General features: G+C 40.1%; 2 protein-coding genes across 4 annotated transcripts in view; both read right to left on the reverse strand.

The window, feature by feature from the left end:
- LOC131678456 (transmembrane protein 65) overlaps positions 1 to 1,379 on the reverse strand; it is a 72,203-nt gene extending 70,824 nt beyond the window's left edge. Inside the window, exon 1 of one of the 3 annotated variants that reach the window (XM_058958628.1) lies at positions 588 to 1,379. In XM_058958628.1, the coding sequence (XP_058814611.1) occupies positions 588 to 1,008 (421 nt within the window). In that variant the 5' untranslated portion in view covers positions 1,009 to 1,379. The remainder of the gene's footprint in view (positions 1 to 587) is intronic. The other 2 variants (XM_058958627.1, XM_058958629.1) reach the window with 2 other exon arrangements.
- A 1,879-nt stretch (positions 1,380 to 3,258) lies between these two features.
- Positions 3,259 to 23,654, reverse strand: LOC131678461 (probable chitinase 10). The gene is made up of 10 exons (XM_058958636.1): positions 23,498 to 23,654; positions 14,786 to 14,833; positions 14,507 to 14,718; positions 13,917 to 14,437; positions 10,899 to 13,855; positions 7,425 to 7,610; positions 7,086 to 7,365; positions 6,030 to 7,027; positions 5,368 to 5,972; positions 3,259 to 5,304 (listed from the first exon to the last, which is right to left on the reverse strand). The coding sequence occupies exons 2-10, from the start codon at positions 14,810 to 14,812 to the stop codon at positions 3,900 to 3,902; spliced, it is 7,191 nt and encodes a 2,396-aa protein (XP_058814619.1). The 5' UTR covers positions 14,813 to 14,833; positions 23,498 to 23,654; the 3' UTR covers positions 3,259 to 3,899.
- Between the last annotated feature and the right edge of the window lie 961 nt (positions 23,655 to 24,615).

Here is a 24,615-nt window from a genome sequence, read left to right on the forward strand (position 1 = left end):
TTATGCAAAGCAACTCTCTGTATATTTTGTCTTCAGTCTGAAGTAAAACCGTTGCTTGCTCGCGTTGAAAGATAGAAGACAAGAAACAGGCAGGAAGAAGGAATAAAATTTTTGTTTTGTTGAACAGAACCGTGGCATGAGTAAACTATAATACACGCACAAAATGTTCCCCCTAAAACTGAATCAGTCTAGTATGATCTGGTGTAGGCTGTAATAAACTGAAGCATTGTACCAGATGATTCGAGGTTATCTTTGCTATCTCATTGCGGCAAAAACTGAACGTAGCTATGTGCCAAGGAAACGTGATTCGACATAAGATTGGATTGAACGTGATAAAAGACATATCTATCCATTTTATGCGAATATAATCAATGGCTAAATCAACCATTGCTAATAAAAAGGAGAAGAACGTCAGAGTTCCGAAACATCGCGAAACCTTTCAAATCTCATCTTGTTCCAACAGAAGTTATATCTCACAGATAGATAGATGAGAGCAAAGTGGGGAACCAACTACAGCAACAGTCCCGTGAGGAAGCATTTGGGAGAGACGTGTGGAAAGCAGCAGAGGGAGGAACCAGAAATTTCACCTTCAAATTGGGCCTTCTGCTTGTTCGATTCAAACTGTTTGAGCGTGTTCATCAGCAATTCCCTTTCATCTTCGTTGAGGCGGTAGACCAGATCGTGGAGCTGCTCGCGCGTAAGCGTCGAAGCAGCCTGTGTGTAACACCGACTTCCTTTTACTCCCACGAAAATGAGCGGGCGGCCTCTATGACAGTTGATGCTGTTGAGACTGATAATTTTACTCCTACAAGTGTTTCGACTGCTACTCCTGCTGCTGTGAGCCACGGTGCAGCCGTTCTTCCTCGGCAGTGATGAACAGTATTGAGAGGCTCCCCTACACTTTATCAACGATAATACATTAGGAACTACTATCAAAGATGAATTCCAGGTGCACTGCTGGAACACTAATGTGGACATTCGTGATAATGACGATACACTGGCACTCATTTTTGCTTATTTTTTGACACACCGATTCGCTTTTGCAACTTTAAATGCTCACTGAAAATTTAGCTTCCTTCCTTTTGCATCAATTCCGTAGATTTTTACGATGCTAAATAACCCTTTGGGTGAAAGAACGCCGACTTTTTCACCTGCTGCTCTCCGTTCAACAAAAACTCTTGGAAAGCAACAGCGAACCGACAGGTTCCTCTTATCAGGCTCTTCTGATAACACAAGCAGCAACGCATATAACACTCACACACCGAGGAAGAGAAACAACTCAACGATGCGAGAACAAGAACACTACTAAAAGGTTTGAGTTTTCCTCTCGGATTTTCCACCAGCAGTTCGTTTTCTGTTTAAAGGAAAATGACAGGATTTTATCGTGTTTTTGCTGTTTTTGTTTTGCTACACGATGCAAAGCATCGAACGAACATGATACCACGCACACATCGATACAGGCTGTCAGAAAATCGATCGAAAAGGCTCTGGTGGTAACTAGCGGCACTACAAGTATTAAGAAAAACACTGAAAATATTTTGTAATTTTAATTATAATTTATTTTTCAATTTATTATATATTTTAATTAAAAAGAGAATCGATTCATTGAATGTCGAATGTTTGCCGGTTGAAAGAGAATACATTACTCGATAAATTTTTTTTGGCGTTGTTGGGATTGGTTACACGGCACTACAGTGATTTTGTACATTCCAAGTGACGTAGTTTAGGCTTTAGATCTCATCAAAGTAATGTATGAAAAATGTTGTATTGTTTGTGGCACTAAAAACTGGATTCTAACCGCACCGCGCACTTTCCATTCTTCCATTAAATTCTTCTCACAGACTGGTTAGTTAGTTGAAATACATGTTTTTGACAGCTTGCAGTTTTGAGATCACTCGCACTTTAAAAGTGCGGAGTTCTGGTTGGTGGGAAGTGCGCAATATATTCTCAAAATCTTGATTTATAGCAAAAAAAGTACTATTTTTCGGGACTTTCGACACTAAAATATTTTCTACGCGGTCATTTTTCAACAGATTTTTAAGCTTCTGAGTTTTCTGGAAAGAAGAATAAATGACGTTTCGAACGATATGCTACGTAATATTTTTTTGTCCAAAATTCCAAACTATTAATATAGTACTCACCATATTGGGAGTACTATTATTATAATTATAATTCAACTATTAAACTACCATACTCATTTTAGTTTCCATTTCCAATATCTTCCATATATCCTATATAGAAGATTTGTATACTACATTGTACTTCTCCAAAAACCTGTAGGTTAACTAAATCAAAAATCCTCGTCTTGCAATATTAAGGTGATAGCTCAAATGAATAAAGCGTCAGTCCACTTACAGCCAATTTCTTTACTTAAATGTAAACCAGTTTTCGCTGAAAACCGGTTTTCGACTAATTGCTCTCCAGCTATACGAAAACTGGTTTTCAGCGAAAACCGGTTTTCATCCAGCGAAGAAATTGGCCGTTAGCGTCTACAAAGCTTTCTTCAGAATATAGCATGTATCGAAATAAAACTTCTTCAATCGATAGAATTGAAATGTGGAAGGGAAGAGGTTTTTTAAAGTTTTATTTAAGAAGTTATGTTGAAAACACGTGTCTAAGGGGTCATTCACAAACAACAGTCAATAACTTCGAATGTACTATAAATAAAATTTTTTTAAATTTCTGAAGACTTCATCCTATTTGGCGCACTTTGATAAAAATTGTGGCAAATATCTCACTTTAAGGGAAATTAATCACTCTAACTATATCATCAAAATGAAGACACCATTGCTGTATCTTTACCGTTTTCGTATAAATAAGTTTTCGTGAGTTCTTGGCGAAAAAACCACTGTGCACTGTTCTGAGCCTTTCTCATTAAGCAGTAAATTTTTCGCGATTGTAAACGAGGGTCTGCCTCAAAGGGAAGAAGGGCGTATCCGCATAAGAATACGAAGAGCCGCAGATTTGACAGACGCAAAACAGAATCAAGATAATCTGCATAAGGTATATGCATGTGTGTACAATAATATTGTTGGTGACAAACGCCTTGAGAACCTCAAAATAGCTGAAATCACTAGTTTCTGCATTAAAAACTTTACGTTTAAATTAATTTCGCTTTCAATAATCTCTTTTTTGGGAAGTTAAGTAATATTTACGCAATGTCGATCTTACCAATCGTAAAACCAAAATTCTCGTTTCATGTATGCCTGTACATTAATTGGTTATCATCTTGGATTTTCACGTCATTTGCAATTTGACAAGACCAAAATTGACAAGACCATAATTTGATGCTGGAACGGTCTATCCCTAAGAATGAACATAGGAAGGGCAATCCCTCGATTGTAAACCGTGTTGTTTATGTATATAGGTGTGGAGTTTCGCTTCGCCGGCTAACGACAAACATCCAAAAGCACCGGCCACTCTTGCTGTGAAGGATAAGCCGAACATGGGTTGCCCTCTGTCACAGTTAAGAGAAGTAGCGCAAAGCAGGTAGAAAAGCAGCAACAGCTAGGAAGCACACTGCGATGCCTTCCGGATTTTTTGCTAGGCACAAAAACTTCGCTTATTCGTCATCATAGTCGCTAGGGAGGTTGCACTGCGATGTCTTGCGGATTTTTTGCTGGGCACAAAAACTTCGCTTATTCGTCATCACAGTCGCTAGGGAGGTTCCAACAAAGGCAGAAATAAGATAAGTAACATATTTATCCTCGTTTACTTCGAAGTACTTCCAGTTTCTCCGAGTACGGGAAAATGCGTAGCATTCTCATGCTTCAGGTTACATCGTGATAGAAAACAGAGAGGATGTAGAATATGGAGAGTATCAGAACGTTTCTTTCAATAATACACTCGTACGATTATCTGGTAGTTTTACTATATCTCGATAAACATATTGTTAAACCTTAAGTACAGTTTTCAGGACGCTTCGTGGTTATCCTGCCCAACTCTTGGTTCATCGTTCGAAGCAATGGATGTCTACCACATCCACACCGTCCTCTGAAATCGTCCAAATCCAGTGCCCAGATCATTCCACCGCCCAGATTCATTCGCTTCAAATACTGCGTTTTTCTGCGAATCTCATCAACATCATCATAGGAAACCCATTGATTCCCACGATAAGCATACGGACCAATCCTTCCGTCTTCATCTCGTTGGACAGCCCAACCATTTCGATTGACTTTTTCGCATATTTCGTAGTACGCTAAAAATCCTCCTGCCCGCGTAAATTCACCAGCTTCTCCCGGTCCGTACGATTTCTCGTTCAATCCGTTTCTGGTGGAATCAGCCAATGAAAAGGATTGTCCATAAAGTGGCATTCCCATGACTAGTTTTTTAGATGGGGCTCCTTTTTCTATCCAGTAATTGATAGAGTAATTGGCGTTGAAGTAATCATACGTATCCCCAGGGACATAATACAATGGTGCCACATGACCCGTCTGTTTATCCCAATTGCCATGGAAATCGTACGTCATTACTGCTATCCAATCGAAATATTCTGCGAGAACTGGTACCTCGTAGCCCGCATCGATCACCATTTTGCTGGGCGAAACTGCTGCGGACAGCAGCCATTTTCTCGGGCGAAACTCTACCGCCAGTTCTTTCACAAGATCTGCGAAACTTTCCTTTTCATCTGGGAATCCTTTTTTGCAATCAACTTGCCAACAAACCGGATACTCCCAATCTAAATCAAGCCCGTCGAAGTTGTGCTTCTCGATAAACTCCACCGCCTGCTTGACGAACCTTGCTCGAGCGGACGGGTTTCGCACCAATTTGCTATACTTATCCCCTAAAGAATCATTCCATCCACCTAATGCAAGCGTCACCTTCACTCCATTACGTTTGTGTTCCACAACTCGTTCGTAGAACCGATTATCGATATCGGCCCATGAATCGTGCGTTTTGATAGTCATACTCTCTCTATCCAGAACAGCGAATCCATACACTATGTGAGTACATAGATTATCGTCAATATCATCTGGTGTGTACTTTCCGTCCCCTTGCCGATACCACGCCCAGTTGGTAAAGTAGCAGACAACCTTGTAGTCGTTACTGCCCGTTAGCTGAGAATCGGGATCGGTCGTCGGAGGCCGTGCAGGTCTTTTGGTAGTTGTTTCCGGAGACCACCAAACCGTCGTGCTTCTAGGGGTGGTGCGCTTTGGTGGAGCAGTAGTCGTGGATGGCCTTGTTGTAGTAGTGGTAGGTGTTGGCTTCCTAGTAGTCGTCGGCTTCCCAGATTCTTTGCTCTGGCAATTGGTGTTTTGAGGCCAGTCGCAATGGTCACCGCTCCAGTGCAGACCACCTGGACAGCTGTTATGGTGAATACGCATAAATGGTGAAAGCTACTAGTGTATGGTAAATAAGTTCACTTACATTTGTTCATACAGTTTGCCGTACTGACAGATATAGTATTTCCTACAATCCGTTTGGTGAGAAACGAACAGGCGTCCATCAGTGCAACTCTGTTGATTGTCTACTTCATTAATCTCTTCGTATTCCAGTGGATCTGTGGTTGTAGAGGTAGGTCTCGTTGGTGTAGTTCGCTTTGTGGAAGTAGGTCTTCTAGTAGCAGCGGTAGTAGTAGTAGTGCGTTTAGTTGTAGTAGTAGTGGTAGAAGTAGTAGGTCTTCTAGTGGTCTCTGAAGTGGTACTCGCGACGGTTGTAGATGGTCGAGTTGGTCGAGATTCTGTTTCAAGAATACATTTGGGTCCAGGTCCTGGATAATTTCTCAACACTCTATTGATAGTTCTTAGTAGAGGATACTCTTCACAGTCACAAGAATTACGGAAATCGTCCAGATCCAATGCCCAAATCATAGCGCCACCCAGACCCATAGCTTTCACATATTCGCTTTTATGGCGAATCATAAATTGATCATCAAATGATACCCATTGGTCTCCTTTGTAGGCATATGGACCCATTCGACCTTTGCGATCACGTACCACCGTCCACTTTTTATTTCTTATATTGGCACATATCTGAAAAATAGATGCATTATAATAGTTAGGTCTTGGATTGTTGTTTGGCGAACCTACCTCGTAATAGGCGAGGAAGCCACGAGCTCTTGTATATTCACCGGCTTCTCCACCGCCATAAGTTTTTGCATTGAGGTCGTGGTCCATGGCATTTGCGAGTGAGAATGACTGACCGTACATTGGCATTCCCATAACTAGCTTACGAGGGTCAGCTCCTTGAGCAATCCAGTAGTGGATCGTAAAGTTGGCATTGAAAGTCTTATCGAAATCGTCAGGATGTTCGTACATTGGTGCAACGTGTCCAGTTTTTTTATCCCATTGACCATGATAATCGTAGGCCATTACAGCCACCCAATCCATGTAATCTGAAAGGGCGACGACATCGTAACCAGCATCAATAACTTTTTTGCTTGGTGAAACAGCAGATGAGAGTAGCAATCCTTTTGGTTTAAACACTTCGGATAACTCGATTACCAAATTGGCGAAGCTTTCCTTCTCGTCTGCATAACCCTTAGTACAATCAACTTGCCAGCAAACCGGATACTCCCAATCAAGATCCAAACCGTCGAATCCGTATTTCTCGATGAATAGAACCACATTGGAAATGAACTTGCTTCTAGCAGAAGCACTTCGTACCAATCGACTATATTTATCGCCAGCTGAGTCATTCCAACCACCGATGGCCACTGTTACCTTTTTACCCTTCTGCTTCCATTCCACAACCCTCTCGTAGAAACGATTGTCAATGTCTGCCCATGAATCATGCGGTTTGATTACCAAGCTCTCACGATCCAACACCGCAAAGCCGTATACAATATGGGTGCAGAGTTCCGGATCAATATCTTCAGGGACATATTTTCCTTTACTTTGACGATACCATGCCCAATTAGTGAAATAACAAACAACTTTGTAATTGTAATCTAGTTCAATGGCGTTTTCGTCTTGCTCAGAATTATCTGTTGATCCATGGTGATGCTCGTGGCTTGAACTGCTACCCGATGGTACGGTATTCGTGCTGACTGTTGCTACCTCTTTGTTTGGTTCCGGAACGGTAGGAGCTGAAATTAGATGAGAAGAATTAATAGATGAGTAATATCAGAACATAGCGCAACTTACGCACAACTTCCACACCACTCGGTGGTTCTCTCAGGCCTTCGCGAATGGCACTCAACAGAGGATGATGCCCCTGTCCGCAACGGTTTTTAAAATCATCTAAATCTAGTGCCCAAATCATGCCCCCACCAAGATTCATCGCCCGTATAAATTGCACCTTCCTTAGTAAGGCTTCCTTGTCGTCGAACGAAACCCATTGGTTGCCTTTGTACGCATAAGGTCCCATACGTTTAAGTTCGTCCTGTACAACTACCCACTCCTTATTTTGGATACGATCGCAGATCTGTAAATGAGTTAAAAAAATTATTATTACTTGATCAGTTTCTCCGGTAGCAAACGAACCTCGTAGTACGCCAGAAAACCAGCCGCACGAGTGAATTCTCCGGCTTGTCCAGGCCCAGGAGCTTTCGAGTTCAAACCATTCTTCTTTGTATCTGCCAATCCAAACGACTGTCCGTACAGTGGCATACCCATGACCAATTTCCTGGATGGTGCTCCCAGCTCGATCCAATAGTTGATTGAGTAGTTCTGAGGGTGAACAATTTACGAATATATAGAAATATAGATTTCAAACACTAAACCTTTTTGTGGTCTGGGGCACATGTTCGCATGTTGTTTGGTTTGCTATTAATTGGACTCGCTAGTTTTGTAACTCTACCAAAAAAAAAGTTCAATTTTGCTCTCATTTTGTCAATTTTTACCGATTTGGATGGAACCGGCTTCTAAAAATCTGGAATTTAGTCCAGTTTCTGTGTATCCAGTAAGGTTCAAACCCGTATATCGGTTCCTGAATTAATCCGAATCACCGTGGGGTGACGGACGAGTATTGAAGAAACATCTCATAAATTTAAGCAATTGTTTTTTTTTTGAAATGCGCTATATATCACTATTTCTCATTTGAATGGGTCAGTTGATCAGCAAAAGCCGGAAATTGGCGGTCTCCGTTTACAACAAAACAGTGATCACTATCATCAATATTGGTGTTATTTGAAAGAGGGTGGTCAGTAGAAGACAGAAATTGATTTTTGACGCCTTCTTCAAAAACAAGATGGCGGCTTTCAATTACCACACAACAGTGAAAACAACTATCAATAATGGTGTCGTTGAAAAACGAGTGGACAGCAAAAGCCAAAAATTGGTTATAGATGCCATTTTGAAAATCAAGATGGCTGCTTCCGGTTCCAAAGAAACAATGGAAACCGTCATTAGTTTGGGTGTCATTCGAAAGAGAGTATTCAGTAGAAGACAGAAATTGATTTCTCAAAACCAATATAGCGACTTTCTGTCACTACAAAACAGTGTACACCATAATTAAGGTGGCACAAAACAGTGAACACCATAATTAAGGCCGAAATTGATTATTGATGCAATTTTGAAAACCAAATTGGCCATTTCCTGTTACAACAAAACAGTAAAAACTATTACCAATATGGGTATCATATGAAAGGGGTGGTCAGCAGAAGACAGAAAGTGGTTTTTGACGCCATTTCGAAAACCAAAAAAGCGGCTTCCGGTTACTACAAAACAGTGAAAACCATCATCAATATGGGTGTCGTTTGAAAGGGAGTGGTGAGTAGAAGACCGAAATTTATTATTGATGCGATTTTGAAAACCGAGATGGCGATGTCCTGTTACAACAAAACAGTAAAAACTATCACCAATATGGGTATCATATGAAAGGAGTGGTCAGTAGAAGATAGAAAATGGTTTTTGATGCCATTTCGAAAACCAAAAAACCGGCTACCGGTTACCACAAAACAATGGAAACCATCAAAAATATAAGTGTCTTTTGAAAGGTTTGTTCAGTAGATCTGGTGGAGGTGGTACTACCGCATATTATAACAGGAGCACCCTCCATAGCACTGAGCAGTCCTTACACGACAATGTGTTCAAGCTTGTCTCACTTACCATTCTCAGCATGTTACTGTATGAAGGGTCAAAAAAGAATTGCGTGGTCGGCAAGCAACTTCGCTTACACGTACCACGGAAGTGTTTAAGAATTTCCTTCCAATAACAAAATCATATAAGCCAGTCGCAATGCAAGCTATTGTAATAAATGGTAGCCTCAATAGGTGGGGAGAAAAGCCCGCCCAATGTCTACGAAATGTTAGCAATCAGAAGGTGGCTACTCCACTCTTCCTACCCAAATCGTTTCAATCAGATGGCTTGATGGTCCGTCTCAATTCCCATGTATTTTATATGTTATTGCAGTGGCGTAGGCAGAAATTTGGTTTAAGGGAGGGGATGAAAATCCTTGATTTTTCTAAAATGCTAAACTTTAATATAAGTTTGATAAATTATTGGAAATACTGAAACATATGTAGTCTAACAGATGTCCTTCTTGTCTACAAACAAGGAGAATCAACATGGAACAGTTTCCAAACCTCTATGGATTAATTTTTTGTTTAATGTGTCAATGAAGTCACAGAATGTGAACTTTCAAAGTGGGTTAAATGTTCGAAAACTTTTTCAACGGTCAAGATCGCATAATTTTGAAATCCTTAACTTTGAAGGTTTCCAACATAAAACAACGCATACTTTGATATAAAATTTTAGGGATTAATTCTCATAGAGGTAATAATGGAGAATTAACTCTTCAAAAATAGTAAGAGAGTTGGTGCCTTCAGCAAAGTTGTTAGTAACGTTATTTTGAACAATTACTTTTTTATCCACTAAGGAGCAAATTGTTTAATACCATAATTGCGCGTTAAGAGCACAAAACCTATAACTAAATTAGTTATAAGATTTGTGTTTTGATTTCGTGTCATCAGAATCGTCCCCAATGACCCTATCTAACACCCAATTCCTCTTTATGAATCGTCACCGCCCCTTCTCAGGCAGGATTCACTCATTGTCTATTTTAAGCTCCAGTGGATCGCATCCAGGCTTGAGATAGTATTATCAATGTTTGCTTCTCATTAGCCAGATTTTGGTGGTGAATAAAGCTTTGGGGAACATATAAAAGTCTGCCCTCAAAGCTCATCGGCAGATGATGACTTCCATATTGTTGATAGTTTTCATTGTTTTGTGGAAATTGGAATCCATCATTTTTTTTCAAAATGGCGTCAAACATCACTTTCTGTCTTCTGCTGACTATCCCCTTTCAAATGACACTCATATTGATGATGTTTTCACTGTTTCTGGATCAGGAACCTCCGTCTTGGTTTTCGAAATGGCGTTAAAAAGCCAATTTCCGGCTTTTGTTGATCACCTGCTTTACAATGACACCATCATTGATGATAGTTTTCATTGTTTCGTGGAAACCGGAAAAAACCGTCTTGGTTTTCAAAATTACGCCAAACATTAATTTCTGTATTCTGCTGACCATCCCTTTTCAAATGACACCCATATTGATAATTTTTAGCTTAGTTTCTTTGGAACCCGCCATCTTGGTTTTCGAAATGACGTAAAAACCAGGTTTCTTTTGCTTATGCTTTTGCTGACCACCCGCTTTACAATGACACCATTATTGATGGTGATTTGCACTGTTTTGCGATAACCGGAAGCCACCATTTTGGTTTTTAAAATGGCGTCAAAAATCAATTTCTGCCTTCTACAGATCACACCCTTACAAATGACTCCCATATTGATAAGAGTTTTCACTGTTTTGTGGTAACCAAAAAAAGCCAAAATTTGAAAATTGCTTCAATTGCAGGAAAGTACTACTAAGTACAGAGGAATTGGACTTAATTCCAGATCTTTTAAAGCCGCTTCCATCCAAATCGATCAAAAGTTAACGAAAGAAGAGCAAAATTTATAAAAAAAATCAGATGGATAGCGAAAACATGCCCCAAACTACAACGGTGACAATCATACCGCATTGAAGAAATCAATTTCATCCTCAGGATGGTAGTACAGGGGTGCAACATGCCCAGTCTTCTTGTCCCACTGGCCATGGAAGTCGTACGTCATAACAGCAATCCAGTCGAAGTACTGTGCCAAAGTCGGCACGTCGTAACCAGCATCGATGACCGTTTTACTTGGAGATACCGCTGCCGACAACAGCCATCCTCTAGGTCTAAATTCTTCAGACAACTCTCGAACCAAACTAGCGAACCCTTCCTTTTCGTCGGCGTAACCCTTCTTGCAATCGACCTGCCAACACACCGGGTACTCCCAATCTAGATCCAATCCCTCAAATCCGTACTTTTCCAGGAACCCAACTACATGCTGGATAAACTTTGACCTAGAAGCAGCACTCCTTACTAGTCGACTGTATTTGTCCCCGGCCGAGTCATTCCATCCTCCAATCGCTAGAGTAACCTTGACACCTTTCTCTTTGGCAGCAACTACGCGAGTATAGAATTTGTTATCAATATCAGCCCACGAGTCATGCGTCTTGATCGTAAGCGAAGAGTAATCCAGCACAGCGAAACCGTACACAATATGCGTACAAAGATCCGTTCTTATGTGATCCGGTGTATACTTTCCATATCCCTTCCGGTACCATGCCCAGTTTGTGAAGTAGCAAACCATTTTATAATATCCCGACAGTGGCTCAAGTATAGGCATCTCTGTAGTTGTGGTTGTTGTTGTTGTAGATGTTGTGGTGCTGGTGGTTGTTGGTTTGCTGGAAGGACGCTCAATATTCTGATCAACTTCCTGTAGATTCTCACCTTCTTCTTCAGAACTACTCTCTGACGTTGGCGTCTGTTGGCATTTGGCATTAATTGGCCAGTCACAGATCATTAGCGCCTGATTCCAGTGTAACCCATCGGCGCAACTAGCAGCTTCCAACCGTCCCCAGTTACAAACCAGGTATTGCGAGCAATCTCCAGGATATGGGACGTGGCTTTGATCTTCACATGGATCGTTTTCGGAAAGAACTTTTAATGACGCAAAGTTAGTGTACTTTTCCAACAATTTGTAGTACTTTAGTCGACTGACACAGTTGACATTGTCCTCCCAGTCACAGCTCTTCTCGTCTTGATTCCAGTACAAACTTGGTCCGCATTGTTGTGCGATCTTTTTCTCATTAACACAAATGTAAAAACTATCACAACTTTTGTGTGGGTAGTATTCACCATTGACGCATTTATCGCTCGGTTTTTGGACAGGTTTCTTTGTGGTCGTTACTGGTTTTTTCGTAGGTCGAGGATTATTAGGAACACGCGAAGTCGTCGTCTGAGGTTGAGTTGTTGTCCGTCTGGTGGGACGTGTGGTAGTTCGAGTTGTCGTCGTTGTCGGACGTGTGTAGCGAGTAGTAGTAGTGGTTCTTCGTCGTGTTGTAGTAGGTGTTTCAGTTGTAGTAGTTGTTGTAGTAGGGGTTACTGATGGAACTGCGTCAAATGTATCCCTTGTACACTTTGCAGATGCAGGCCAATCACACAAACTGGCGGCTTCATTCCAATGAAGCCCTCCAGCGCAAAACTGTTGTCTGAGTTCTCCGTATACGCATCGGTAGTAAGAATTGCAACTGTGCGGATGAGCTTTGTACTGATTCGGTTCACAGGGCTCACCCTCGGTTAATTCAGGCTGGACTAATCCCGGAGCAGGGATTGTTGTTCCAACGGTAGTTGTGGGAGGAACATAGGTTGTAGTGGTAGTGGTTCTTCTAGTAGTTGTAGGTGTGGTTGTCGTTCTTGTGGTTGACCGACGAGTCGTTGTAGTTGGTTGCTCAGTTGTAGTTGACGTAGTTGTGGTTGTTGTAGTGCTGGTTGTTGATTTCTTAGTTGTTGACGGCTCTTGCCACGTCGGCCAGGAAGTAGTTGAAGCAGCTGGACCGCCTCCACCACCATTATCTACGCCGATAGTCATTTCGGCAGGTGCAGGAGTTACTGGTTGAGCTGGACGTGTACAGTCTACTACTGTTGGCTGAGGAGATTTTAAACGACCAAACACCCGATTAATAGAACTTAAAACTGGATATCGTTCCTCACAGCATCTATTTTGGAAATCATCTAAGTCAATTGTCCAAACAGAAATACCTCCATATCCGGCTTTCATTACATATTGAGCTTTGACCGTTGCCGACACGGGATCATCATACCCAACCCATTGATCCAGGTACGTAGCATACGGTCCAGATTTTAACGAAGAGTCTCTTCCGACCTTCCACTTGCGTTTTCTCACTCTTTGACATATTTCATAATATGCTAACATTCCCGGTTGCTTAGTGTCTTCACCGGCGTTCCCGGGACCTGACGAAGGCGTCCCAAATCCGGCAGCTTCATTTCTGTCTCTACTTCGTGTCAAGGTGAAACTTTGGCCATATAGGGGTACACCCATAATCAGCTTATCCTTTTGGGCACCCATTTTAACCAATAATTGCATGGCATAATCGACGTTGTATTGAGGATATTTGTCTCCCGAACTTGCAAACAAGGGACTTACGTGACCCGTTTGAGTCTCCCATGATCCATGGTAGTCGTACGTCATGACAGTCATAAAATCAACTATGTTGGATAGCTGAGCAATCTCATAAGCCTCGGTAATAACTTCTTTGTATCCTGATATGCTCATGCTAACAATCAGACCCTCCCTGGAAAACTCTTGTCGCATTTCCATCATCAGTTTGGTGAGATTCGGTTTATCACTTGACGGTCCCTTGGAGCAATCACTTTGCCAGCACACCGGATAGTTCCAATCAAAATGTAAACCCGAGAATCCATGTGTCTTTAAGAAGAAAACCGCATTCTGTATAAATGTTCTGCGGCTCTGGGCAGAGCTCACCATGGTCGAATATTTATTGCCGACCGAGTCTGTCCAACCACCTATTGCAAGAAGGACCGGTACATCCGATCCACCTGCGCGAATGGTTCGTCTGTACATATCTATAATGAGGTTGAACGTATTATATGTGATCTGTTAGCTAAAAAATTAACACTCACTAACCATTCTCTATATCCGCCCACGAATCGAACTCCTTCATGATTAGACTGGCAGGATCCAACGATGCAAATGAGTAAACTATATGCGTGCACAATTTATTATCGATCTGCTCGGGTACGAATTGTGCCTCGTCCTTTCGATAGAAAGCCCAGTTGGTCATATGGCAGACAACTTTGTAATCGTCGCGACTTAGCTTAAGACTGGAAACTCTTTGAATATGATTGTACTCCACCATAGGTAATTGTTTCAACGTGCTTACATCCACAAGCTGTTGATACGGCGAACCGTATCGGAACGGCTGTGGATTCCTCGTATCGTACTGCGTAGGGAATGAATATGCTGCATACTTGTTCTGAAAAAATGGATTCGATTGAGCTCGATAGTCTAGGACTTCCGCTGATTCAATTCTTTGTTGTTCCAGCGTAACCACCGACTTGATATCGCTAACGACATCTTCGATGGCGTTATCCATATCCAGAATGCGGAACTCAACTGCATCACGCAGCGGTAGATGTTCATCAACTCTGGAATGGTAAAATATTCATCGCGTTCTTATTCGTCAGCGTAAAATATTTATTTAGATATCAACTTACAAGTTTGCCGGAATGCTTTCAACAGCACTTCTCAGTGGCAGTGATTTCGTTCCAAAGATATCATCAATCTGGGTGTAGGCGGCTGTCTTTTGTAATCCACGAGAAGGGACTGATTCCACGCTGTCTCGTCGGAATGAGATTGCTTCCGGTTGCACATTCCTGTAGGCATTAGTACCGATCGTTGTCCAGCAAACCGCAAGGACAACGATTCGCTATAAAAACAAGAAATCGTTTGTACGTGAGCGGACTGCAGAGAAAGAGTGTAACAAAGAACCCTACCAATTTAACTTGAATCCGATTAGTCATATTTTGCGGCTATCAATAATGCTGAAACCAAAAGGAAAGAGGTTAATCATCGATGTTTGTTTGTTTCGACTGCAAACTGTGGTTTGAATATGTTCTACGTAAACGCATCCGATAAGACGAATTTGGAAGCAGACGTATGTATGCCCAGCCCATATTAAAGTTCAAATAATGTAGTCATACTATGTGAGTCTACTTTGATAGCAATATGTTCAGACTACAGGAAATTAGCCGCCATGTCACAGTAATGTTATTTATGAAACATTCGAGTTTTTTTTCAAAAACGCTATTTCTAAAAGTGGCCTAGTTATTAAATGATCTTTTTACTGACATAGATTGAATCAGCTGCTTGTCTCAGAATTTTTCGCATCTGATATCTTGCCTGACGATACCGGCGGGAGACGACAACCACTCTACATCGAAACCAGTTTTGAGAAGCACGTGCTTGATCTTCGTTGAGTTTTGTATAGAATGCGGGACACATAAGCAACGTAATGCTAGCACATATAAGTATATAGGAGGTAGGTCGTTGGCTGAAAGCTCCACAACCGGAACCGTTATGCATAGTCGTAGGAAAAGGTGAAAACAAACACACATCTCGCTGGCTTCATTCATGTTTTCGAATTTGTCTGTGTCGGTGGAACGATGTTTAGTAGGATAAAGAGGAGGATCGATTTATATTTGTTATGGCCCAAATTAGCTTTAAAGGGGGTAGCAATTGGGATGAGATTTAAAATGAAAACAAGAAGGATGGTAACATTGAAAAAAATAGTTTTGAAAGACGTAGCAATTAGGTGGCCGTGCACGATGCACAATGGCTGGACGCCGCCGGACAAAACCCTAAAAATTATGTTTTAATTATTGATATTTCATATCTTTTCTAAACTTTTCATTGAATGATACATTTTCAAAATTTCATGATCATTGGATAAGAACACGATTTTTAACAGCAGTTTAAACGTATCTATGTCCGGACTTTTTTAATGAGTTTCATGTTCAAAACCACAATTTCTATGCTCACTTCAAACGCATGTTGGTCTTATGATTTTGATCCGATTTTAGCACAACTAGTTCCATGTGGTAGGGAAACGAAAGGACTAGTTTGCGATTATAATATATTCACTAAGTTTCCTTGGAATTATGACTTTTTTGTTTAATTATGTCTGAGGTGTACTGATCAAAAATATTTTCTTCACTAATGTACTACGTATTGTACAATCAGGTGAAATAGTTCGGAACGGGCAAATATTATACATTATATGGGTAATTGCCTGTACTTTCCAAATTTCATGGTCTCGTTCTGTGCATCGGTGCACAAGCGGTTTTAAGGAGATTTACATTTTTTGTTACAAATATGGAGGTACATGGTGTTTTGTACAAAATAATTAGAAAATCTACAGGAAAAGAACAAATTATACAATAGATTTAAAGTAGTGTTCTTCATTTTTTATGATATTATTGATGTAGGTGATCTGTAAAGAAAAATCTTTTATGAAAATGGGATCATAGTTATAAGAAAGGTTCGATGACACTGTATGGAAAAATGAATATAGTATTGTTTGACTTTTGACATCAAAAATCAACTCAGCACCTCAAAATTAGCTTAACTTGTGATTTTCACATTTTAGGTTGTGTCTAACTATTGTTCGGGTATCCGCCAGGCATGGGAAAATTCACTCACTCTGATAGCCATTCATCCTTGGTTTAGCCGCACACGATCAGCTTAGTGAGCACGGAGCAACGAACCACGAGAGAATACGATCAATTCTCTCTCCATCGCCGTGCTTGGGCAATTCACACGATTAGCGAAAGCACTATGTGAGTGAGTGGCTAAAAAGATACTAGAAATGAATCGAACGTAAACGAACAGCCAAAAATTAAATTCTGAATGAGTCAAAATTTCCTCATTCATCAAATGCATTCGTTGACTCGTTTAGTGGATTCCGTATATGTAATTCCAATAATAAGCATCAGGTGCTGTTTATGTCGTTTATGTAGAGCCGTAGGAATTGGATTTTTCTGTAATCTTCTTGTTCGGCTCGGAAGCCTTTTCGGTGATTCTAAGCCGGGAAATTACATGAAGAAATAACGTAGTGCGAATACTGCTTCCGTCACATATGATTTCTATATTTTCAATTAATTCTTTAAAACAACTACTGAGATGTTTATAAACAAATTCATTGCATCGCTATAGAGCGTAATTTCATAAAAAATGTCTTAATCCGCATTCTTACCCTTCGTAGTAGCAATCGCACAAGTGTATATTATAGAAAATTAAGAGTAATTAGAAAGTTTGTGTGCAAAATCTTTTAGCGCCATTAAAAAGATTATGTAGATTACAATACAGAACCACATTACATAATTTTAAGTCTTGGATATGTTCTACATAAAACGTGTTCACTCCTAAAATCCTCTGTCAAATTTTTTTTTTTTCGTTGGAAAGATGCCGGATATCAATATTTTTTCAAGCCTTCAGTATAGCAATTAGTAATTGTATGCATCTACTCATAAATCCTATTCAAAATATAGGATTTTAAAATGACATCTTTCGACTTTCTCCATAAACTTGTTAATTCCGTCTAAAAACTCGATCGGCAGTTGGCAAACTCTAGAATATGAGCTGGTTTGAGGTTTTTGTCGGAATTTGGAATCAAATAAAACAACCGATCCTGACTCATTATCGGTTGTTTCATTTCAACTGATTGTGATTATGGTTTGACAAGGATTAAATAGTATTAACAGGTGTTATTCCGTTAGCATCATTTCAGATGTTTTGACGCATTTATTTTTTCAGAAAGAATCTTTCTAAGCTCACGTAAACAGTACAAGCGAGCTGTCAAAAATGAACACTCAGTTTATTTCTGACGTCACCGTAAAGTATTCAATATCACATGATGAATGCAGAGGAATGAACTTAAAGTGTATTTTTCCCATTGAATACTTTACGGTGACGTCACAAATGAACTGAGTGTTCATTTTTGATAGTTCGCTTGTACTGTTTACATGGACTTAGAAAAATTCTTTACGATTTGCTTCGAGCGAATCTATAGTCGTCGTCCACAAATTTTTCTAAGTCCATGTAAACAGTACAAGCGAACTGTCAAGAAAAGTGAGGTTAACTGTGTCAGTAAAGAACGTGGTGTAAATGGTGCGAACGTTTAGAGGTAATCACTCTATCTGCCAGAGTTGCGGCAATACACACGAGCTGGGAACAGCTTTCATCGTGATGGGCGAAATGCAGAAGCGCGTGAACGGGTGGTGGCCGATCAATCAAAGAATGTGCAGGTTGAGGATCAAGGGTCGGTTATTCAACTTGAGTATAATTAATGTGCTCAGCCCACACTCTGGAAGCACTGATGATGATAAGGACGCATTCTACGCGCAGCTCGAGCACGAATACGACAACTGCCCAAGCCACGACGTCAAAATCATCATAGGAGATCTAAACGCCCAGGTTGGCCAGGAGGAGGAATTTAGACCGACTATTAGGAAGTTTGGCGCACACCAGCTGATGAACAACAACGGCCTACGACTAATTTATCTCGTCACCTCCAAGAATATGGCCACACGTAGTATCTATTTCCAGCACAGCCTCCCATATAAGTATATTTGGAGGTCACCACAACAGACTGAATCACAAATCGACCACGTTTCGATAGATGGACGGCACTACTCTGACATTATCGACGTCAGAATCTATCGTGGCGCCAACCTTGACTCGGACCACTACCTGGTAATGGTAAAATTGCCCCCAAAACTCTCCGTAATTAACAATGTAAGATACCGACGCCCGCCTCGATATGATCTTGGTGACTGAACCAACCAGAAGTCGCTGCAACATACGCGCAGAATCTGGAGGCAGCGTTGCCGTATGAGGGTGCGCTTGATGCACACTTAATTTTTTCTGCCGAATCTCAGTTTTTTCGCATCTTTTGCCGAAATCTCAACAGCTGAAATCTCAGCAAACAACTTTTTTAGCTGAGATCTCAGTAAAAGTGACGTTTGATAGCTGAGTCTCGAAAAATATTTCACCGAAAATCAGCAAACAAATCTCACTTCACTGAGACATCAGTTTTTAAATTTGCTGACTACACAGCTGTTGGGAAATTGCTGAGCCGAATTGAGTGTATGGGGCACCTCTTGAGGACTGCTGGAGCATTGTCAAAGCAGCCATAAACAACACAGCTAAAAGCGTCGTCGGGTATGTGGAACGAAGTCAACGGAACGACTGGTTTGACGAGGAGTGTAGGGAGATTATAGAAGAGAAGGACGCAGTGCGGGCATTGATGCTGCAGGTTGGAACGCGGCTGAACGTAGTACGATACCGACTGAAGCGGAAGCAACAGACACGCCTATTCCAGAAGAAAAAATGCCGTCTGGAAGAAGAAGAGTATGAGGAAATGGAAGAGTTGTACCGCTCTCAAGAAACCCGAAAATTCTATCAGAAGCTCACCGCATCCCGTAAAGGCTTCGTGCCGCGAGCCGAAATGTGTAGGGATAAGGATGAAAACATTCAGACGGATGGACGAGAGTTGACTGAAAGTTGGAAGCAACACTCCAACGGCAATGAAGAAACGGATGCAGAAGGCCAAGGCAGCGGAGGAGCCTACTAAATCAATACGGCGGACGATGGAAACCAGCCTATTCCCAAGCTGTGGGAAGCTAAAGATGCCATTCAACAGCTCAAGAACAATAAAGCAGCTGATAAGGATGGTATTGGAGCTGAACTCATCAAAATGGGCCAAGTAAGGGTGGTTATTTGTCTGCACACACTGATAGTCAGGATCTGGGAATCCGAACAGCTACCGGAGGAGTGGAAGTATGGGCACGTTGCGAGAATGCCGGACAACAACCCTGCTAAAATTGTGTTCTGCTCAAATCCGGCCGCCACCGTAGGTGGAGAGAGGCAGCCGCGAACCGAATGTTATAGAGAAGAATTGTTTATGAAATTGTATCAAATTAATTGATGTAACATCATATAAATAAATAATATAAATATTGTGAGAAAAATGCAGTCCAAGTTTTAAACTGGAAATCATATTTGGCAACACTACAATTAAAAATAACAATTTTTCTAGATTCCCTGACTTATTTTCTCAAAATGCATCTAACCGATTCTTTATAGACCTAATTAAGCAAAAAATATGAATAAAAGTTAATAATTGATGCTTCCTGGCCATGTCAAAAAAATACCTTTACACCATGCGCCACTGCTACTAGTCCCTTGTTGAAAACTTTATCACTTCAGTGTAATCCCACTCAACCACCCGAGCAGTATAATCAATTGAATCTTAAACTTTAGAATTCTGTGCAGGATTTTCATGAGAATACTTGACAAGATTTCATTAGAAACATGAGCATGATTCCATCAAAGTGCTGAGCAAATTATAATGTCCATCAGAATTCCTTCTTTAGATACATTCAATCAGAACTATGAGAAGCATTTCTTTAGAATCCTGCTTAGGATGCTACTAGAATCCATCGGAATTTTGAACAGCATACCATCCAAAATATTACCAGAATCTTGAAAAAATCCATCGGATTTCTGGGCAGAAAAACTCAGAAATACGGATAAGAATACCGTTTGAATGCTTATAATATTTCTATCATATTCTATGAAGCCCTATAAGAACCCGAAAAACATTCAAATAGAATTCTGAATTTATGGCGATCATCTAAAAATATCTGTGATCTGTTTTGAATAAATCCAATTAGTTTTATTCTAGTCAAACAGCTATTTTTCAAGAGTTCAAGAGTAAATAAAGATAGTTTGACTACAATCATCAAAAATCACATTACTCAAGAGCAAGAATAATTATTTTTAATAGAATCTTATAGGGTGTACAGTAAAAACTAATAATAAGTATTGGTGTAATGGATAGTTTTGACTACTTCAGATTGGTATCCATAAGCATATGAATTACAATAAAAATCTTTTTTTTTTACTATGAACATGTTCTCCATCTAACAATACTAGTTTATAGCGCCCTAGAAGTGTTCGTGTAGAAGAAATTGTTAATATTGTCGAAGCTTATGATATTCTTACCATAGTCTTAAGCAGATTTTGTAGTTTTAAGATACCCTTGGAAAATAGTCTTGAGAACCTTCTTAAGTATTGACCTCTTTAGTTTTAATCAACCCTCCCGCAACTTGACGTTTTAATAGGAGTTCCTGGCTGTTTTATAGCAATTTTCATCCATTGGTCTTTTATTCGGTTTTTAGAAATGAATCTTAAATCATTTGATTTGTTACTAAGGACTTGACCCTACATTACAATATGAGGTTAACAGTAGCATGCGGTTGCATTGTATACATTCATTCGCTAACAAATAGACGCATAATCGCATACACCGTTATAGTACCGTTTAAGTCAGGACACAAACGACTGGAATTCAACTGATCTCATTGTTGAATCGTAAATTGAAGGCATGGAATAAAATTGTTGAAATACTCTGGAAGCCAGTAATTCACACGTGAATATAATATTGAGTTATTTTCTCATAATGTTATCCTTTTATGCACTGCAGTCTTAAAAGAGACAAAATGGCCAAAGGAATTTAAGGTTCAACTGAGAAAGCTTGGAAAAGTGGCCATCTTGAAAAACGAAAAAAGCAGTTTTTTCTCACACCTTTGGAAAAAGCTTCATCATTCAATAATTCTCTACCAATGCCCGAATATATTGATCAATTTTCATGAAGTTTTTCCCAGAAGTGTGAGAAATAACTGCTTTTTTCGTTTTCCAGGATGGCAGCTGATTGATACGTTCTCAGTTGAACCTTAAAGGTTGTTTGTAATTGATTGACGATTTCAATTTCTGGTGAAAGGTATAATTTTTATATCTTTTGTATTTGGTCTGCCAGCACTACCAAAAAACTTCAAACGTATTCCACATCTAGCATCTCAAAAGATGAAAAATTATTATCATATTGCATATTACAAACTTTCTTAGAAATTGAAGTTTTACGAAATAATCAACTACATCCGAAATAGAAAGATTTTGACAATTTTCGACAAAACTTTCAACCTTCAGTAGTAAATATTTGTTTCCATAACAAAATCATTCCTTTATTGAAATGTTTTTAAAGAAAAACTAGTTAAAACCAGAAAATTTAGTTAAAATCGGCAATGTGTCTGGTAGTTGTGTCCGGGCTAAACAAGCTTCACAACCTGAGACAACTGCGTACCTTGGCTAGTTTGCTGTCTTTTAGTATGATGTGCATCTTGAATCAAAATCAATAATAATTTTCAATAACTATTATTTGAAAATCTCGCAAAATTAAAGGAAAAATCTGCAACATTTTTTTATTTTGCTGTTAAATAAACTAATTATGAAAGCAAGATTAGTGTTATTTTTTTCATCGAATGGACTTCAGTGCGGTGCCATTTTGAAATGGTTGGTATTTTTAAAAGCAATAAAACTTTTGGTTTGATTTCGACGGACAATTTTCCCTGATAAAAATCCCGCAGAAACTCCCGCTCGAACTGTTAACTGTTATTCGGTCGCACTTAAAGTTGATGAGTTCACATCCCTAAAATGTTTAACATTAAAATTAAGCCTGTTATGCCCATGCTGCTTACAAACAACGAGAACATATAGAAAGTCATAACTCCTGCGAGATTTGCTTTTAAACCCAATGATAGAGCTGAGAGTAGTTTTCGGAACGATCCAGTGAACTGCACCGAAAGCAATCAGCAAACATTAAACAATTAATCACTTGTGTATCAACAACATGTTCATCGTCCACCGTCACTGTCTCCAGTGTCAACGCACTTTTAACGTTCGTTTCGCACACTGAAACCAGTTTGATTCTCTGCATAAGTTGATTGATCAACACCCCTCTATAAGCAGAATGAAGGAAATGGCGAAGCCAAAAAGTTGCTCCAGGTTTGCCAATACTACGAATATATCCCAGGTTGGATTTATAATCTCACACACATCTTCCTTCCGCTCCTCCGTTTTCTGCTGAAACTAAATATTTCGCCAGTATCTTTCTTTGTTCTTTGGCGCAGTAAAACGATGTCACTCGCGGTTAATAACGGTATTAATTCCGCGCTGTCTCTGGCATATCGTCTCCGTCACTTATTAAGAATTCAGCAATTCCGTCACCGGACAACAACGTAATCACTATTGGCACACTTTTTTCCCATAACGGTAGATCCCACTGGAATCCGAAAAATGCATCAATTTGTTACATACTCTCAGTGCAGCATTTGTTTCTGTACACCCAAGCTCTATTGATCCATATCACCGTAGAGCTATAGACACAATCAAGTTCACTTCCGCCATATTTCGTTGCTAAAATGCAACGGCTGACTATCCAATGGATCTCCCACGCGGTGCATGCTAACTGTGAAGCATTGTTGATATGCGTCAGTGATGGTTCCCTTTACCTACTTCGGATCGTACTTCAGACAATAGAGCACTCTTATGTACATACTTTGAAGTTCACAAAAACTCGCGGTCACGGTGCATCACTTGCTATGCTGCCTGAATAATAATCATTACACCTCAATCCATGCGTTTAAATGGTTTTTCATATTCGGGACTGGCACATGGGCATGATATTCAAGTTGTTGTAGTACCACCTTCAACCGGGTCAAGCACTTGTATATAAAGATATTATTTCAATCCATGTGATTGATTACACTTGAGCCATAACGTACTTCCACATGGCACATGATACTAACATATTTAAATCACTGTAATCCAAAGCTAGCGTTGACGTTCCAGACGACGATCATTTCTTCGTTCCGTTCTTCCCTTCCAGAGACGGGTTTGATGTTTAGCTGGCGGCACTCTTCAAGTTCGGATTCTTGCAAAATCAACGGCAACGGCGACGGTCACGGGAAACGACGAAAGACTAATTCTTATCCGTGGTTGGCACTTGCTTTTATACCCGACTCGGCAGACGACGACGTTGGGAACATTGCGGGCGCAAAGTGGCCAGGATGGGTGACTAAACTTGTTCTGTGACAAACGGATATTTTTTTGTTATTCTTTTCGAAAAACAAACTTTCGTCGATTGATTCATTCACCAGGGATAGGATATTTTCGGGTTCCTCCTTTCTTGTGAAGTTGGGAAAATTAAACAGGAATTACCATTCTTGAATGTGTGTGCATATGATTTATGTGCTAATTCACTTTAAAAAATGTAACGGAGAATACGGAGTTCGATCTATATTCAACAAGAAGGGCGAACACGAAATTATCGCAATACAAGAAATGTATTCCCAAATGACTTGTATTTTTCAAACAAAACCAAATTTATGAGAGAATGTTGTATATGTATTTAGTTTGTATACATTAAAACAATTAGTCGAGGATGCTGTTGTAACGGCATTTAATTAGCAAGGGACTGGAAGAGGTGAAGTATACTTTTCAATATTAAGAACCACAGTACTCAAGGAAGAGCAAGAAGTTGAAGGAAGAAAGTTTAGGATCATATGAGCAAGATTAGAGTTTCCCGACAACTTAACTCTTCGTCTTCTACAGCAGGAGTCTGGATATTTTGGCATTTGAAATGCGAATCACCTGAGTCTGCGGCATATCCGGACTGGCTTAAAGTAACTTTGTACTTCATGGTGTCGAAAGCGACCGCAGGTCAACAACAACCGAGGCACTTTGCTTCTCACAACCCTCAACGGATTGACACAATTTTCACAAATTTTATACAGTTCCTAAGCAAGTTATTTCCATTCTCTTCTTTCTCCTTGGCCTTTATGAGTTCTTGTATCATGATGGCCCCATAGATTTCTATTGGACGAAGCTTATGACAATTCGGTAGATACTTATCGTTGTTTTTGCA

This window comes from Topomyia yanbarensis, chromosome 2 (assembly GCF_030247195.1).
Source record: "Topomyia yanbarensis strain Yona2022 chromosome 2, ASM3024719v1, whole genome shotgun sequence".
Classification (NCBI taxonomy): Eukaryota; Metazoa; Arthropoda; class Insecta; order Diptera; family Culicidae; genus Topomyia; species Topomyia yanbarensis.